The sequence below is a fragment of the Eptatretus burgeri genome, chromosome 9 (assembly GCF_056783735.1).
Source record: "Eptatretus burgeri isolate ZD-2024b chromosome 9, Ebu_testis_v1, whole genome shotgun sequence".
Classification (NCBI taxonomy): domain Eukaryota; kingdom Metazoa; phylum Chordata; class Myxini; order Myxiniformes; family Myxinidae; genus Eptatretus; species Eptatretus burgeri.
In genome coordinates, this window is record NC_140969.1 from 28904088 (window position 1) to 28922081 (window position 17994).

The 17994-nt window shown below is 42.8% G+C and overlaps 1 protein-coding gene across 4 annotated transcripts in view; it reads left to right on the forward strand.

Moving 5' to 3' along the window:
- Positions 1–17994, forward strand: part of EVL (Enah/Vasp-like) — a 79929-nt gene that overhangs the window by 37089 nt on the left and 24846 nt on the right. For all 4 annotated transcript variants that reach the window (XM_085894526.1, XM_085894527.1, XM_085894524.1 and 1 more), the window contains exons 3-7: positions 1031–1208; positions 7532–7601; positions 7756–7793; positions 17208–17470; positions 17742–17860. In XM_085894526.1, the coding sequence (XP_085750652.1) occupies positions 1031–1208; positions 7532–7601; positions 7756–7793; positions 17208–17470; positions 17742–17860 (668 nt within the window). The remainder of the gene's footprint in view (positions 1–1030; positions 1209–7531; positions 7602–7755; positions 7794–17207; positions 17471–17741; positions 17861–17994) is intronic.

Sequence of the window (17994 nt, forward strand, 5' to 3'; positions counted from 1 at the left end):
AAATAGCCGTCATCGCCCGACAGCCGACACCACCCAGGCACACTCGGATACCGCGGACAAAATGGGCGACAAATGCTTTGTCCCACCATTGCATGCTGATCAGGTGTCTTTTATGTTACTGGTTCGACCATTTTCATACTTTTCCCGGACGTCATTTGTGTCCATATGCCTGGTGTTGGCTTAATAGTAAGGGTGGTGGGCTTGGGATCCCAGGATCCTGAGTTCAAATCCCACTCAGCTGTTGAATTAACACCAGGTGGGGTTAACTCAGCTCAGCCTGTCATCCTTCCGAGGTCGGCAAAATGAGTGCCAGCTTGCTGGTATACTGTGTCGGAGTGGCAACCCATCCAGGATTGTGCCCAATAACCAAGGAGACTGCTTAGGCAGCACCAACGCTCTGCACAGAGTGTGGTCCCAATGGATGGATGGATGGAAAAGAGAGCAATTGTCGGTACAAGTTCTAATATATTTAATTATAACCATTGTTTGTTGTGTGTTATGTACTCCTTTATGAATTGTCCAAACGCTTGAAAGAACCAAATTCTATGAAGCAAGTAAACTCTTCTTTCTTTTTCTTAACTCACCTCTGCACTGGTTGTAGTTTCCGCAATTGTATGACACACCGCGCGAACGTCATCCATGAACTGAACTGAGGAGCCAGGCCATTTTGATTCTGGGTGCAATCTGTAAACCGTTGTAAGAAGCAGAAGTCGACATTTCGAGCGTTAACCCTTCGTCAGAACAAAATCACCCTTTTCTCCAATGAAGGTTTAACGCCTGAAATGGTCAGTATACTTTAATGAACGGTCTGTTGATTCCATTCTATGTTCTACCTGTCTGCCGATGCACATCGATGTGAGCCTTCACTCACGAGAGGAGTTTTTCATTCCATTTACGTAGATTCTGGTCTTGCTTTCACATTATTAATTTATATGTGTATTTATTATTTATTTGCACTCACTCTCGCAGTGTGTTCTGTCTGTGTTCCCATTGGCAAGACATGTGCTTTCCTGTCTGGTCCCTTCCCAAGGTGGTGATAAATAGTCTGATCGCCAAAGGCCTGAAGTACAACCAAGCAACACCAACGTTCCACCAATGGCGGGATGCGCGGCAAGTGTACGGTCTCAATTTTGGAAGCAAAGAGGATGCCAACGTATTCTCTGCTGCCATGGCGCATACACAGGAGGTCCTCAACTCTCAGGACAGTGGTGCGTGCATGCGTGACACCATTGCATTTATTCGCACCGGAGTGCCTTGTGTTTCCGTTGCTTGATGAGACGCGTCAAAACGTGAAACGCCGCACTGCATCGATTGTACCTTGTTACCGTCATTCTGAACCACGATGTGTTTCTTTTGATTACATTTCGTCCTTATCTCAATAGAAAATGAGGAAATATTTATTTGCGAGATTGCAAAAGCGCATCTTGACTTTCAACTGACGACGTGTGGCCACTTCCCGAGCCTGACTCGGTTACTGCGGCAACTGCTTTAAAGGTTTTACCTTACCGGGCAATCTGCGCTTCTCGAGTTTGATTTTGCATATTGGCTTTCGTTTTGGAGATGAACGTTCATTGTATTATATCACTGCATAAACGTGTCGTACCTAGTGTTGTGCAGACATCGTCGGCACAAGGACCTTTTCTTAGCTGTGATTGAGTTCACACGTGCACACTCATCGTTTTGATGCGGTGCTTTACAAGTGTTGACATTGAGTTGCTGAGCGAGAAAGGGGGTCGTTTGAAATGTCGATTTGAATGGATATATATATATATATATATATTTTTTCCTTTCATTTAATCTCTTTTTAGGTCAAAGCATTTCCTCCAAGGTCCATCCAACACCTTTAAATTCACAGAGAAGCTTTAAACGTGGTTCTCGGAGCACTTATGACTTTGCTGTCAACAGTAAAGTCGTATCCAGTGAGAGGGGTTAAAGTCTGGTCGATGCAGGAGGTGTGGGACGAGGAATAATTTTCAACCAGTTTTCTGCTGTTTTTGCAGATGAGTTAAAGTGTTCTTCCAAAGAAAAAGCAAAATTCCTCAACTCTGAATTACGCACCCTTTAAAAAAAATTGAATTTGCCTGGCGGCTTCTCAAATGCTTTGTTATGAGTGGAGACTAATATGCCCCAGAAGATATCCTGCTTCGTTATAAGTAATTTATCATGATGATTCCTCGAATCCCAAAAGGCCGAAGTTATACATTTTTACCTCCGCCACTAAATGTAGTTGGAGGTTATGTTTTTTTTTATCCCTGTATGTTTGTCTGTTTGTCTGTGAGCACGCCATCTCAAAATGTTGTCAATGGATTTGGACAAAAGCTGGTGGACAGGTTGGGTATGCGACAAGGACAAATCGATCCAATTTTTGGTGAAGATCCGCATCTGGATACGAGGATGAAAAAAAACAATTTTTCAAGCGATTCTTCAAGCCTTGTTGGCTTAATTGTTCGGTGGCTGGCTTTGGACCGAAGGGTCCTGGGTTTGAGCTCCTGTCTTGCTGTTGAATTAACATCAGTTGGGGTTGACTCAACCTGTCATCCTCCTGAGGTCAGCGAAATGAGTGCCAGTGTACTGGGGTAATAATAACCATTCGGGGTAACCTGCGTCGGAGTGGTGAGCCCTCCTGGACTGTACTCCTTGCCAATGAAACTGCCATGGCAGTCCAATGCACCTTTTATGGCACGAAAGGAATGGTATTATTGTCAAGTGATTTTTTTTTCCTGTTTTCTCTTTTAATTATTATTATTTTTTCACCATTGAGAGAGGGTACCAAAAATTACATAGAGCATGATGTTTCAAAAAGTTGTGGATGGATTATACCAATTCTTGATGGATTTTTTTGGGCAGGTGACAAGAAGAAACTGATTCGACTTTGGTTCAGGTCCAGATGCAGATCCGCCCTATCAGTGGGATAAAAAACGTAAACTGTTCATCCTGGCGGATTTATGCGCTTCATCGAGTGCCATTCTCGTTCGAACCTGGTTCTATCATTCAGTGCTTGTGATGGAGGGTGCCTTGTTGGATTAAAGATGGAAATGGGGCATGTGCATTTCATCATGTCTGACTATGTGGATGATAAACTTTTCGATTTTGTTTCATGTCTCCAGTGCTTTGCTTGGTGGTGCAAGAGAGCACCAGCAAAGTTTCTGGGAACGATAGCATATTCGAGTAATGGTCTGTTTGATTGAAGGCTGTTTCGATATTTCTGACAATTCAACGTCTGGTATTATATTTTTTTATTAAATGTCGCATGAAGATGTGCAGTCATGGTCATCTCATAATGTTAGACAATCTTGAAAGAAAATGGTAAATATCTGATCAATGGCAGAGGATTATATAACTTATACTGCACTGCTTGATAGGACCTTTGAATGCCTTTGAATGCTTGATAGGACCTAAATTGTTGTGGATGTTGTGTTTGAAGAGGTTTCATTGAAGGAGTTCTTCAGATCTCCTGAACATCTGTTGAGAAATTTGTTGTCATTGCTCCTTCAAGCCACTGCTCAGTAATCAAGACACATCGTACAAATACCTGTTTCGTTTGTGTTTGCCCAGGTAGTATATTACACGTACATGTTAATAATGTCATGACTGTTTTATCTCTCTTACTGGATATTGCACAAGCGCCATCCTCGGCTGAAGTATTTGTGTTATCCATATCGATGCCCCATAATCCATCCATCCATTGGGACCACGCTCTGTGCAGAGCGTCGGTGCTGCCGGAGCAGTCTCCTGGGCTATTGGGCACAATCTTGGATGGGTCGCCACTCCGACACAGGATACTCGAATGACTCGAATGGCTCGATCATCCCAGCAAGCTTGAACTCATTTTGCTGACCTCAGAAGGATGACAGGCTGTGTCAACCCCACCTGGTATCGATGCAACGGCCGAGCAGGATTTTAACTCAGGACCCTAAGATCCCAGGCCCACCACCCTTACCATTAAGCCAACATCAGGCATAGTGTCCCATAATGTTTTGCCTTAATTTTTTTAAACAACACATCACACATGTAAACTTGGAAATGTTTGAAAATCTTAGATATTCCAAAAAAGAAAACTTTTTTCCTTCAAAAATATTACCACCATCTCAAGGTTCTTATTTCGTATGCAGCACAAGGCTGCGGGGTAGCGTCATTGGCTTGGGGATGTGCTGTGTTGCTGATGCCCTCTGGTGGTTGGGGCAGGAATTTGGAATTTGTTTATGTTGCCGGCGATAGCTCGTCTTCTCTTCACGGACACCATGGGATCTTTAACATAACATCCACGTCTACGAATGCCGGCAGACGGGACGTCCAATTAACGTTCATCCGATGGACAGCACACACATTGATGAATCACCCTGCTTGTGAAACGCTGGGATGACGGCAGGATTTGAAACCAAGCTACGCGGCTTAGGGTTGAATGTGCGTACCTCTAGGCCATCCTTTCGGCCCCGCTTCGGGTACCGTGCCAATATCATTCCAGGTTTACTGTGGAATCAAGTTGAGGGAGGAATATGTCATTCTGATAAGATTTAACTTTGTTTGTTTAATTTTATTTTACATAATCTGTGCTATTTTTCACTTTCAGAAAACTTGCAAAGTCGATCTTTAAAACCCCGAAACTTTTTGTTAATTGTTATAATGGCAGACAGTTTTGTTGTTGTTGTTGTTGTTGTTGTTGTCTTGCTTGGACTCAGCACCTATTTTAACAATCTTCATCGAACTCCAGTCCTTGGATTAGGAAGTGTATCTATCGTGCAGCAGATCGTGTTTCATCATTTTACTTAACAAGTTTTAATGAAGCTATATTCCCGTGAAAAAAAAAAAGATCATTTCCATGAGTTGCAGACAACACTCCAGTTGTAATCTTGTACCTTTTTGTCAAGTTTCCATCTGGCACACATGAAAGTTTTCTTTGGGATGTTGAAATTGTAACCTCTTACCCTCCCCCTTCCCCACCTTCTTCCACAGCCCACAGGGTTCCCCACCCAACCCAAATTTGATGGCTTTATTTAATTGTTTGTTTATTTATTTATTTTCCTTTCCTGTATTTGCTTCCATTGAATTAACTCCCATCCTCCTCCTTGCATCCATTACATGTAAGTATATACTTGCATCCATTATATGATAACGTGCGAAAATAAACAGCCCATCAGCATCAATGCGAGAGTTTAAAAAACGTGCAAGCAAGATCACGGTCCTTGCAAAGCAGCCACATGAGTCAGGTAAGATGGAACGACACCGTCATGTTCCTGGAATGTATCTTGCGATGTGCTCTTTATAAAAACCGTTCACTCACTTGAGCAGAGTGTGCACTTCTGGTCACTAATTGCTCTCACAAAAGCCATTGTACCACGAGTAAGAAATGTGCATTGTAGCCTCCATGTATTATTAAGCTTGTCTGTCCGTCCTTGACGGGTGCTTTTACGGGCATGGATTACTACTGGCGTTGTGTAACAGTAGGCTTGTGGCCGCCAATTTATTGAGCGAGCCTGATGGCCATGTGCCTGTGGCCTGTGCTGCATGGCATTGCAGGCATGTGTGCCAGCCGCACAGGAAGCTTACTAGGAAATTGCCTGTAAAAGGCTTGACTTGATGCTATCTTGAGAGTGTGTGTTCCCAGTGCAAATGGGATGCAGCAAAAATAATTTATTTATTTATTTATTTTGCAGAGATTGCTACCTGCCTGGGAACAGTTATCCATCAGTGCATCAAACGCATTCAAATGGCTTGCCGCGCAATTTGTAAAGCAGAACGTACATCGTCGCAGAAACGTGATGACCAATATGGTTCAATTTTGATCCGGACCTTTGTTCCGACGAGGCATAATGTATTTGGGTTGATCATATTAGAGGGAATTTGGCTCTCACATTGTCAGTAATTAATACTGTAACTGCAGTCACATGCTTCCTGCTTCAATGTACTGGCTGAAAATCAATATTGCAACAGAGGTTGGAACAGCAAATAATTATGACTCCTTTTTTATATTTTCTTTTTTTCTGGTAAAACAAATTTGCAGGCCATTATGGTAATGAGTGGCTGTGATGGACATCCATTTCTTTACTCGTGTAAATAATTTAAAGATGGGTGAAAGCGCTGCTGTGAGAATCATATATGCTGTCAGACCGGCCAGCGGACACAATGTAGATGGCAAGCAAGTCGAGGATCCAATTTTGACCAATCAAAGTTTGCCATGTCAGTTGAGACATTAGTCTAAATGTCGGTTGTACTTGGTTCTATCATTGGTAGCGAGTTGTAGTTATAAACTCGACTGCAGTCGAGCTGTTACACATCTCAAGTCCCCACGCATCCCACCTTCCCCCCTCAAGCAGTGTTGAACGATGGCAAAAAGTTCCACCAGGAATGACCCAATATCAAATTTTGAGTAAATTTGTTTTGTTGTTTTGATCCCAATGACCCCACCTACTGGGGTATGAACCAGGAGTCAAATCCAAAAGCTTGTTACATATTTCAAGCGTCCCTTAATGTTGATTGCATCAACAAAGTTTCATTAAATAAATGCTTTAAAATGTGCCTGTAATTGGAGTTTGTTGGGGTATTTGACCTTTCGATTCCGACCCAGTGCATTGGGGACGAGGCAAAATGATACTGCTCTCGCACCTTCTTGCAATGTGGTGGTCACAACTACCAAGTTTGGTGAATTTCTACACAGCTGTTTAGGAGATAGCATAACAGACAGACACACAGACGGAGCCGATTACAATATGTCCTTTGTTTTTATTTATTTATTTATTTATTTATTTATTTATTCATTCATTTTTCAAAGAGCATGGAGATCGATGTTCAGGTCTAGTTTGAACCACCTTCATTTTTGTTTCATGAAAGTCAATGTTACACTTTCCAAACAGTCGCTGCTGGACAGTCTGTTGCTCTCACTTTTTTTGACCTGCAGTGATCCCAGCTGTTGATCAGACCTCAGGGGGGTTTTAAATATTGATGGGGCAACTCCAATACTTCCCAGTGACTGTGCCTCGTTTCGGGTTTTGGTTTCTTTGTTGACATCGATGAGCGAAGAAATGGAGCTGGTGTGTTAAATGTAATTGATTTGCAGTGGTGCACGGTGAGACGTGCATTTGTTCATTTGTCCCAGTTTGACGGTGCAGCACAACCCTAGATCGTACTCATTGGTGTAAGCTGCTGCAATGTCCGTAAAATTCCCCTTTTTTGTTGTCGGCAGATTTTTCACAAATCGAGTGCTTTTGATTTGATTGAGATGGTTGCGATATGGTTTTGATAAAACCCTATAATATCTCTCGCTGAGGATCGATTACGAAGAATGTTCTGCAATTTGTTCATTGGCTTGATGTGCTGGAGTTGGAGGACATTGTTTGTTTGCATTTCAGGATGCAAGATTTATTTTTGTCCGGATTTATTTTTCCTGGATTCATTGTATCCAGTATTTTTATTTTTTCCCCCCCAGTTGTTTAATTTGGAATAAATTATTCCCTGGTGTGTAACTGCATCTGTGTGCAGGGTTCCCAAGCCTCCCAGTTTTCCCCTGTTTTATTTATGCTCACTTATTTTTCAGGTCCTGCACTCCAGCGGCAGAACTCACTCCAGCAGAATGGCCCAGTTCCTGACGATGTAGAAACACGGCGGTGAGATGCTTTGTGCATGTTTGTTTGTAGTTTGTATCATTTATAAATCATGCTCTTTCAGCCACGGCTCCATTCGTCTCATTGTTTGTTTTTTTGACCTGCGTGGTTAGCTGAGCAGCAAGTTTGGGATTTTTGACCATTTTTGTCTCACCAGGCAGCAAGATCTGGAGCATGCGGATCGCAGGAGCCTTGGTAAAAAAAAAATCATCAATCATTTTGACTTGATTAACTGCTTACCTTACCATTTATCCATGTCTGTGTTGTAAGTGCTTTCCCTTTACTTTGTTATTCTCGTCTTATGGAGGTGAATTCACCTTTTTATGGACTTGTAAGTTGGGTCAACCAATCAAGATCAAGTTCTTCAGACGTTAGTAAAACATCAAGTAGAATTTTGTTTGTTGCTGTAGAAAAAATTAACTCGAGAGTGCAATACAGCAGTGATGGCCTAAATGGCCTCTTAATTTCCTTGTTTGTGGTCATACAGGATTGTGTGACCACTTGTTACACAAAGTCTAATTGTGCAGAGACTGTGGACCCTTTCTATATTTTCCATTCTGCATATGGAAAATATATATTTCAATGGAATAGGTTCATCCCTGGTGTTGGTTTAATGGTAAGGGTGGTAGGCTTCGGATCCAAGAGTCCTGAGTTCAAATCCTGCTCAGCCGTTGCATGAATACGAGGTTGGGTTGACTCAGCCTGTCATCCTTCCGAGGTTGGCAAAATGAGTACCATCTTGCTGGGATGATTGCACCATTTGAGTGTCCTGCGTCGGGATGACGACCTGTCCAGGATTTTGCCCAATAGCCCAGGAGACTAACACGGCAGCACCAACGCTCTGTACAGAGTATGGTTCCAATGGATTGGATTGGATTGGAATAGGTTCGACCCCGACAGAGCATCGATCACTTTGGGGTGAAGCAGGAAGCCTGGTGTTGGCTTAATGGTTAGGTGGCTGGTTTCAGATCATCAGGTCTTGAGTTAAAGCCCCTGTCAGGCTGTTGAATTAACACCAAGTAGGTTTGACTCAGCCTGCCATCCTTCGAAGGTCGACAAAATGGGTACCAGACTACCAGTGCACAGCTGAGCCCCCAGCCAATGATGCTACTTGCACACAGAGGAGGAAGAGGAGGAGGAGGAAAGCAGGCAGAAGTCAACACTCTGATCCCCTCCCTCCCCACTAAGGGGGGCACCTGACATATGATGCTCAATTGGCCAAAGAACGGTTTTCATGTTTTAACACCAATTTGATTAAGAAGTAAAAGTTGTTCTTGTGATGTTGACCTGCATTTGAAAATAATGATACACTTTTTTTTTTGGTGAAATTGGCACAGGGGGTTGGAAACAACAGAACAAAGAAAAAAAAACTCACTCTTTTGTACAGAAGTGGTCTCCAACCAGTCAATTGTGATTGACAGGTCAATCCAAGAGTCTTGAACAGTCCATTTTTACAAAGAAATATATATTTATTTTTCATATTGGTGAATTAAAATTGATATATATGGAAAAGCTGAGATTCTATATGATGGTTGTATTTGAAACTGTAGTGGCCATTGGTCATAAATGCAAGCTGCTGGAGATTTAAAAAAAAAAGAAAAAAAAAAAAAGCTAAATGTCAGTGCACGAGCCAATCAGAAATGCTTTGTGTTTAAACGAACCAATTATCCATCTATGACAGTCGCTGTACAGCTGCGGCCACCGCACAGTTGTCAGTTGCTCATTGCCTGTTGTCGATTCGCCGAAACACGGAATGATCTGGGCTTTTCATTTTCACTTTTTCCTTGTTTCTAAGATTAATTACCTTCAGCCAAAATAATGAGCGAGGAGCCAGGGCTGTCCGAGAAGAGAGAGGGGTTGGGGGTGGGGGGGGGGGAACTGACAAATTTGCACCAGGAATGGGAAAGGAAAATTATTTTTACAAATATCAAAGACGAGGGCATCTGTGTCATTTGTAGCCTTGAGTAAAAGGTAATTTTGTAACGGCATCACAAGCCAATGCATGTAAAATTTCAACAATGTTTTCCTTTAAACTGCGTGATTCAGATGAAGAAAGTTGGTGGGTTAAAGGGAATTTTGAAAGTTCAACAGTCATTCTTTTCAAAACCTATGACTCAAGGCAAGGTAAGCACAGAGCTGTCTTTTCGCATGAGCCACCTGCTGGTTAAACATAAGAAACCATTCACGAATGACGAAGTTATCATATCAAGGGGGCTATGACGGTTACTGCCTACACCTTGTTCAAGGATTTTCAAAACAAAGATGAAATACGACAGCAATGAAGGGCATGCTGATTGGCACTTCAACAGTAGCCAGAAGGGTGGAATTGTTGTTCAAGGATGTGTCTCAGAAAATACACCATGACTTATCAGACTGTGAATAATCAGACTGCAGTGAGAAACAATCAGCAGACATGACGGATACGGCCCGCTGATTGTTTTCGTTCACACGACGTTCAACGACTCAACAACAAAGGAGGACTTTCTCACTATTTTGCCACTCATAGAGAGAGAACAAGAGGCGACAACGTCTACAACAAATTCAAGAGGTGTGTGACTGAGAAAAACGTTCCGTTTAAGAAAATGGTTTCAATCCCAACTGACGGTGCACCGGCAATGCTGGGTGTCAATGCAGGCTGTATTGCACTTTGCACAAATGATCCTGAATTCCCCTTCTTTTTTTACTTTCCACTGTACTATCCACCAACAAGCACTGGCGAGCAAGGTTGTTTGCTTTTCTCATATAATGACAGTTGTTGTCAAGATCATCAACTCGATTCGTACCAGAGCTCTGCAACATCCCTCATTCAAATCGTTACTCGATGAACTTGATGCCACCTAAAGTGAGCTAATCCTTCGTGCAGATGTGAGGCAGTTAAGCCGAGAGAAAGTCCTCGAGAGATTTTTAGATCCAATTCCTGAAATTTCCACATTTCTTAAATCAAGAAATGAGGTGTACAACGATCTGTCAGATAACGTGTGGCCGTTAGATTTGGGGGTTTCTTACAGATTTAATGGCACAATTGAACAAGCTGAATCGCGAACTGCAGGGGAGGGACAGATTTGTCACACATGATCAGTGCAGTGAATGCGTTCAAGTTGAAACTTGGCTTGTGATCCTCCCAGTTAAAGAACAACGTGACAAAGTGCTTCCCAAATCTGGAGAAGATCCTCCAAAATGTCAAAGTGAAAGGGTTCCATCCCAATAAAATTCTGTGACCACCTGGACAAATTGGAAAAGGAATTCAACAGACGATTTCAGGAGGTAGACAAGTTGGAACAAATGATTGTTTGTCTCAAATCCTTTTCTTCAAGTGGACATTGGAGAACTGACAGCAAGCTTTCATCAGGTGTTTGAACAAAGCAGTGGTCTTGGTATGGAGATAATCACCATGCAAAATGACATGGAGCTGAAAGCTAGATCAAGGGACAAAGACTTTGGGGGATTTGTAAACGGAGAGTACACTTTTTTGACATCCTGGACACTCAAGTTGCAGGCCTACCTTGGTTCCACATACCTCTGTGAGCTGGTTTTTTCCCAGATGAATATCACGAAGTCCAAGGATTGCACTCGTTTCACAGATGCCCATCTGATGGACTGTGTGAGACTGGCCATCTCAAACTATGACTCAGACTTCAAAGCACTCACAGATAGGATGCAAGCACAGGTGTTGCACTAAGAATAGGTGAGTGTTATGCATGGCGTACATTTTTTTTTTCCTTAGTTGTAAAGTAGAATTTTTAACAGTAGATTTTGTGTTACATTGAGATTCTAAAAGTGATCTTTTATTTAAAAAGGTTGGAGACCACTGGATATACATTTTTATTTATTTATTTCTTTATTTTTACATTTCATTCACTGAGATTATGGCAGAAGTTGGTCATTTGGCTTTGGTCCATCACGCTTGATGTATCCACTGTATGTAGTGCTTCCATTGTCTCCCATCTGCATGAGGATGTGCTCCTATATGCAGATCCCTGCTGGCACTGCACTCAAAGGATGAATTATACCTGGGCTTGATCAAATTGGTAATCGATCTCGGAGTAGATATGTTCATGCTACCAATTTCACCAACCAACCTTCTTCACTCTTACTATTACACATTCCAATAATTAGATTTCAATCAATTTGACATCACCTGGCACTCATTTTGAGCACACTTATCATAATTTTGATTTACCTGCATAAAGAACAATAACAAATTTTAACAAAAAAATATTGTGACTGTTTCTGTGGTCGAAGGGGTGGAAACGTCGGTTGATGATGCAACCAGGTCAAGTAGGGTCCCCATGCCCAGCGTTGCATTTCCTTACCTAGTGACCTAGTTACCTCAACTGGGGACCGCACTCAACGTCCCACCTCGTGTATTGTGGTACGGTCGAGCGAAACCATAGGCTCGACAATATGACGTGGCGAATCGGTGGGCACAACATCATGTCTGTTTATTATGTACATGCTATACCGAACCGATTAAGGAAAAGAGACAATCGAGCATGTTTGAAAGTTTAGCAAAGTTAAGGCACGTATTTTAGAAGCACAATTATTCACAAGGAAATATTCACAGGGCACAGACAGACATTAGAAACACAAGAAAAGTCTTACCCCGAGCACAGAACTTCCCCAAACACAATCTTATCTATCTCGGGACAGATGGGCGTGCCTCACACACTCCAGGAATGGTTTTACAACAAACAAAAAAACATTCCCCTTGTGGTGGCATGATTTCATGCTTTCTATTGATAATGATCAAGGGTACATCACCACTGCTACCGAGTATGGGGGCAGCACTGATGCAATGCCCCGATTACCAGTTCACTAGTATAGTCAGGTTCACTATGTTTTTTCGTTCAAAGTCTTAAGGCCCAGTCACACCTTGACGTTTTAGCCAACGATGGCAACGTATTAAAATGTATGTAAAACGCTGGCTTACGTTGAACTTTTGATGTTTTTTTTTTTAAAGATTCGGACGTATTCATAGCGACTTGCTCTTATGTATAACGCATTAGTAATGGACACAGAACGTTTTGTTGTGTTATAGATAACATACCAACGAATGCTGAACCTGTTGTCGGCCTACACAACCGATGCCCAACGATAGTCTAACTTAGGCGTAGCGCGTTGCACGTATCGCCGACGATGTCGTGACGTAGCCTATTAAAAGGCTGACGCACAACGATTCGAATCATAACTGCCGTAGAAATGGAAGTGTCAGCATCGCAGTCACACCTTGGCGATCTTGCCAGCGTATGCCGACCTAAGAAAAATGTGTCTAAAACGTTGGGGCACGTCAAATACGGTATGAGTAAGTTTGGTATATTTGAGTAGAACGCTAAAGTACGCTATCATACGTCGTAGTAAGTAGAGTATGTCAAGAAATTTTAAACATGTTCAAAATTTTACGACGTACTTCGCGTATGACACACGTTCGCATGCGATGGGGATAAGTTGTACACACGATATGCGGATGCTTACACACGTCCACAAAGGCTACTTATAAGCTACTCGTAAGTCGAAACACGTCGCGGTAATGTCTTTTTTACGCGAAACTTATTTCTAACTTATGTTTGACATGCTTTGAACCAATTCTTTACGTAGTCCCAACACACATCGACGTATGTAGACGTATTCCAATGACGTCTTCCGATCGACAAAAAAAATAAATGAACGTGTTTCTAACTTACAACTGCCATATAAAGACGTGTTCCCAGCGGTTTTGGGAATTGGTATATAAAAATGCTGCTCATAAAAGGGGAACCCAACAGTGTTTTCGAGTCCTTTTTGAGTCGATGTCCATGTCAGCAGTAACAGTATCAGTATCAGTATTAGTATTAGTAGTAGTTTGTTCATGTTGGCAGTAGTAGGTGAGTGTGAGGGGGAGGGTGTGGGTTATGATGGATCGTCCGCGTGTCCACGGGTAGGAGACATCTTTGCACCATTGTTCGAAGTTCTTTGCGGCTAATTTTTTATGGGGCTTTTTCAACAATGAGCTATGGCTTGTTTTTACGATTTAGGTCTATTCATAACGGGTTGGACAAATGCACAATGAACTAATAATGTGCATAGAACGCTTCGATAACTTATAGATATGGTATACCAACGAATAATTATCGTGTAGCCGGCGTTCACAAACTATGCCCAACGATAGCCTAACTTATCCATATCGAGCGGCAGTTTATCTTTGCCGGTGACGTGGGGTTTGCTATTCATAGGTTGCCACTCACCGATTTAAATGGCTGCATCTCCACTATTGAAAGTAGACGCTTACGCTCAACAATTGGATTTTTTTTTTTTACACTCACCGACTTTTAAACGGTACCACTCAGCTATTTTCATTGTTTACAATGAACGATTTAAATTGCTGTCACTCGCCTTTGTTTTTTGACGCTGGGGTTTGGAAATTTGAAGCGTTTCTTCTGAATGTGTTAAAACGCTCAAACTCGACTATTTTAAATAGACGCTGCCGATGGACAATTGGAATCATAGCCGAGCTAGACATCGAAGTGTGAACATCCTCGTCATGCCGAAGAAAAGTTTGAAGAATGCTGCAAATAAGTGTCCTGGCCGTGGCCGTGGACGCTGATGCAAGGACGATCCATTATACCGACGTCTTTCAGCCTATGAGTAACTTAAAAGTAACGTCTGTCGATGTGTGGCAACGATCGCGTAACGTGCCAACAACACGTTAATTATAGGTTAGAAATAAGTTTCGGGTACGCTAAACATTACCTCGGCGTGTCTCAACTTATGATTAACTTACAAGTAGCATGTGTTGACGTCTGTCAATGATCGCAGACCGTGCATACAACTTGTGGCCAGCGTAGCGGAACGTGTGAGTCATACGCCGGCATACGTCGTGAAATTTCAAGCATGCAAAAATTTGAGGACAACCGAAAAGTACAACGTTTAAAGCCAGCGTACAACGATGTATGGCAGTGTTTTTCAGCATGCTCTCAATGTTATCAAAACTTACCCATAACGTATTCAACGTGTGCCAACGTTTTAGAAAAAAAAATCAAAAATCGGCATACGTTGGCTAAAACGTCAAGGTGTGACCGGGCCTTTAGTCGATTAGCAAACCAATATATTTTCGAAAACATTGTGACATGGGGAATCTAAAAATACATGTTTACATTTGCGGACATATGTACCTGCATGGCGGTCATTTTAGAAAATCCAAAAATGGCTGCCACGGCGGTATGTCCGTAAATGTAAACATTGATTTTCGGATCCTCCATGTTATAATGTTTCCGAAAATGTATAGGTTGTCTAATCTACCAAGATTTTGAACGAAAATTAATTTACTAACATATTGAACCTGACTCGTACTCATTTTGCCGACCTCGGAAGGATGACGGACTGAGTCAAACCCACCTTGTGTTAATTCAGCAGCTGACGGAGCTTGAACTCAGGACCCTAATATCCTAGCCTGCCACCCTAACCACCGGGATTTCCAGAAAAGTAGAGAGTGATAAAGTTTGGGACTTTGTGTCAGCCCCTTGCTCACCCCACGCAAACAGGTGGGCTTGCATCGGTCCAAAGTGAAAGGTGTGTAAGGGAGAGGAGGAAGGGAAATGCTGTACGTATGTGCTTCTGAAGCTGCCGCGCCTGAAGACCATGGGCTGTGTTCGCCCTCAGAGCCCTTTGGTTAGCCCTGTGTCAACGGACTTGTTCAAGCAATAACTCATAACGGCAGGTTTACCCAACAGCCCGTGGCTTGGCAGACAGCAACGCAGCAGCAGGAAGGCAGTTCAGCAGATGGATGTGACTCATGATTCATCAGACAGACTGACCGCAGACAGTTATTTCGCACGCTCGCTCAAATTTTATCGAGCCTGGAGTGAGGCATGGCAACGGGAGATATTTGAATCTCTCCGTCACCGTACAGGGGTTTAAATGAAAAGGGGGTTTACAGGGTTTGAGAGGTAAAGGGTTGAGGCTTTTGGGGAAGAATGGGGAATTGAGGTTCAGAAGCGAAATGATGAGGATTTGGGATGGAAAGCTGAGGGATCGATGAATGAGGGATGGAGGGATGGAGGAGGAATCTCAAGAGAGTGAGGAATCACAACAGGTTCAGATCTGGTGACTGAGAAGGCCTTGACATATGGACAACATCAGTGGCATGCTCATCAAACATCGGGTGACCACACGTGCTCTGTGGATGGGGGCAATTGGGTGGGGGTCTCCTCTTGCAGCCATGCTAGCTATAATTATAGGCAACCAGGCCTGTACAGCATTTTTATACATGATCTAAAGCATGCTGGGATGTTTTTTTGCATAATTAACACATGGGCCACACCTGTTTGGTATTGCCTGGTGACCCTCATTTACCCAGATGTTTCCATTTTTTTGTCCGCGACCTGAATATTACATTTAACATTGTAATTTGTGCTGTGAGAAGCTCTTCTGGGAGCCGCAGACATAACCATGCATCAATGATGATGTCACGGCATTCATCTGAGGCCGTAGAATGGGTTTTACAGCGTATATGTATGTATATATATATATATATATATATATATATATATATATATATATATATATATATATATATATATATATATATGATGGACAGGTTGACGGACGAGATCAGACTGGAGTCCCCATGGACTATGATGTTCGCGGATGACATCATGATCTGTCGGGAGAGTAGGGAGCAGGCTGAGGTGAGCCTCGAGAGGTGGAGGTACGCACTGGAGAGAAGGGGAATGATAATCAGTCGGAGTAAGACGGAGTACATGTGCGTAAATGAGAGGGAGGGTGGTGGTATGGTGTGGTTGCAAGGAGTTGAGGTGGGGAAGGTGGATGGGTTTAAATACTTGGGATCAACTGTCCAAAGTAATGGAGAGTGTGGGAGAGAAGTGAAAAAGAGAGTGCAGGCAGGATGGAGTGGGTGGAGAAGAGTTGCAGGAGTGATTTGTGACAGAAGGGTAGCTGCAAGAGTGAAGGGGAAAGTATATAAGACGGTAGTGAGACCAGCTATGTTGTATGGTTTGGAGGCGATGGCGCTAACAAAAAGACAGGAAGCGGAGCTGGAGGTGGCAGAGTTTAAGATGCTGCAATTCTCGTTGGGAGTGACGAGGATGGACAGGATAAGGAATGAGTATATTAGAGGGACAGCGCAGGTAGGACGGTTTGGAGACAAAGTGAGAGAGGCGAGATTGAGATGGTTTGGACATGTGCTCAGGAGGGAAGCGGAGTATATCGGGAGAAGGATGTTGAAGATGGAGCCACCAGGCAGGAGGAGAAGAGGAAGGCCAAAGAAGAGGTTCATGGATACGATGAGGGCGGACATGCGGGTGGTTGGAGTGTCAATGGAAGATGTGGAGGATAGAGCGAAATGGAGATGGTTGATCCGCTGTGGCAACCCCTAACGGGAGCGAGCCGAAAGAAGAAGAATATATATATATATATATATATATATATATATATATATATATATATATATATATATATATATATATATATATATATATAATATTTGGCATTTCTTACTCCTATAATTATCTTGTTCCAAGATATTTTTGAATGACCCTCATAATACTCCAAGTATTAAACATTGTACTTTTCTCTCTTTTTTTTTTTTTCCTCTTGTTTTTCTACCACTGTCAGTAACTCCAGCTGCATCTCCAGCAGTTCCACCCCCATCACAGGGAGCTGTGAGTGCCCCAACCACACCAGCTGTTCCACAGCCTCCTGGACTTCCTGGATTGTCTGTCCCCCCTCCTCCGGGTCCACCTCCTCCTCCATCTACTGGAGGGCCACCACCACCTCCTCCTCTTCCTCCTCCTAGTGGGAGTGGTTCTGCTGCTTCTGATAATACCCTTGGATTTGCAGCTGCTCTGGCTGGAGCAAAGCTCAAAAAGGTTCCAAAGGTGAGTTTTGATGATTAGACAAGTTCTCCCAGAGCCTGGATGATGACTTTTGTGAAGGTGGTTTGTGTTATTGTCTTCGTCATCTGAAACCATTGCTGTGTAAAATTTATGGGGGTGAAAGATAATTTCAACACTGAGCTTATTCATTTACATTTTGTACATCTATAGCAATTGATTAGTTTGATGAAGCACAATGTCTGAGTGCAGCGATGATGACCATGTTGGTGCAGAATTTTTTGATCACCTTCATTTGTTTTCTTCATTTGTGTAGCCAGAGGATGGAGGAGGTGCACGGAATGAAGCAAACCGGTCAAGTGGTGGTGGTGGGGGAGGTGGTGGAGGAAGTGGTGGTGGTCTGATGGAGGAGATGAGTGCCTTGCTGGCAAGGCGGTGTGTTCCCTCATGATTCCTGTCAGCCACCGTTCAAGTTGATTTGCTCCTATCTCGCTTTTTCGGTCATCTCTTCGAGCATGACCTAATAATATGGGTGTCGATGTCCTTCGATCCGTCCTTCCGTTCACAAT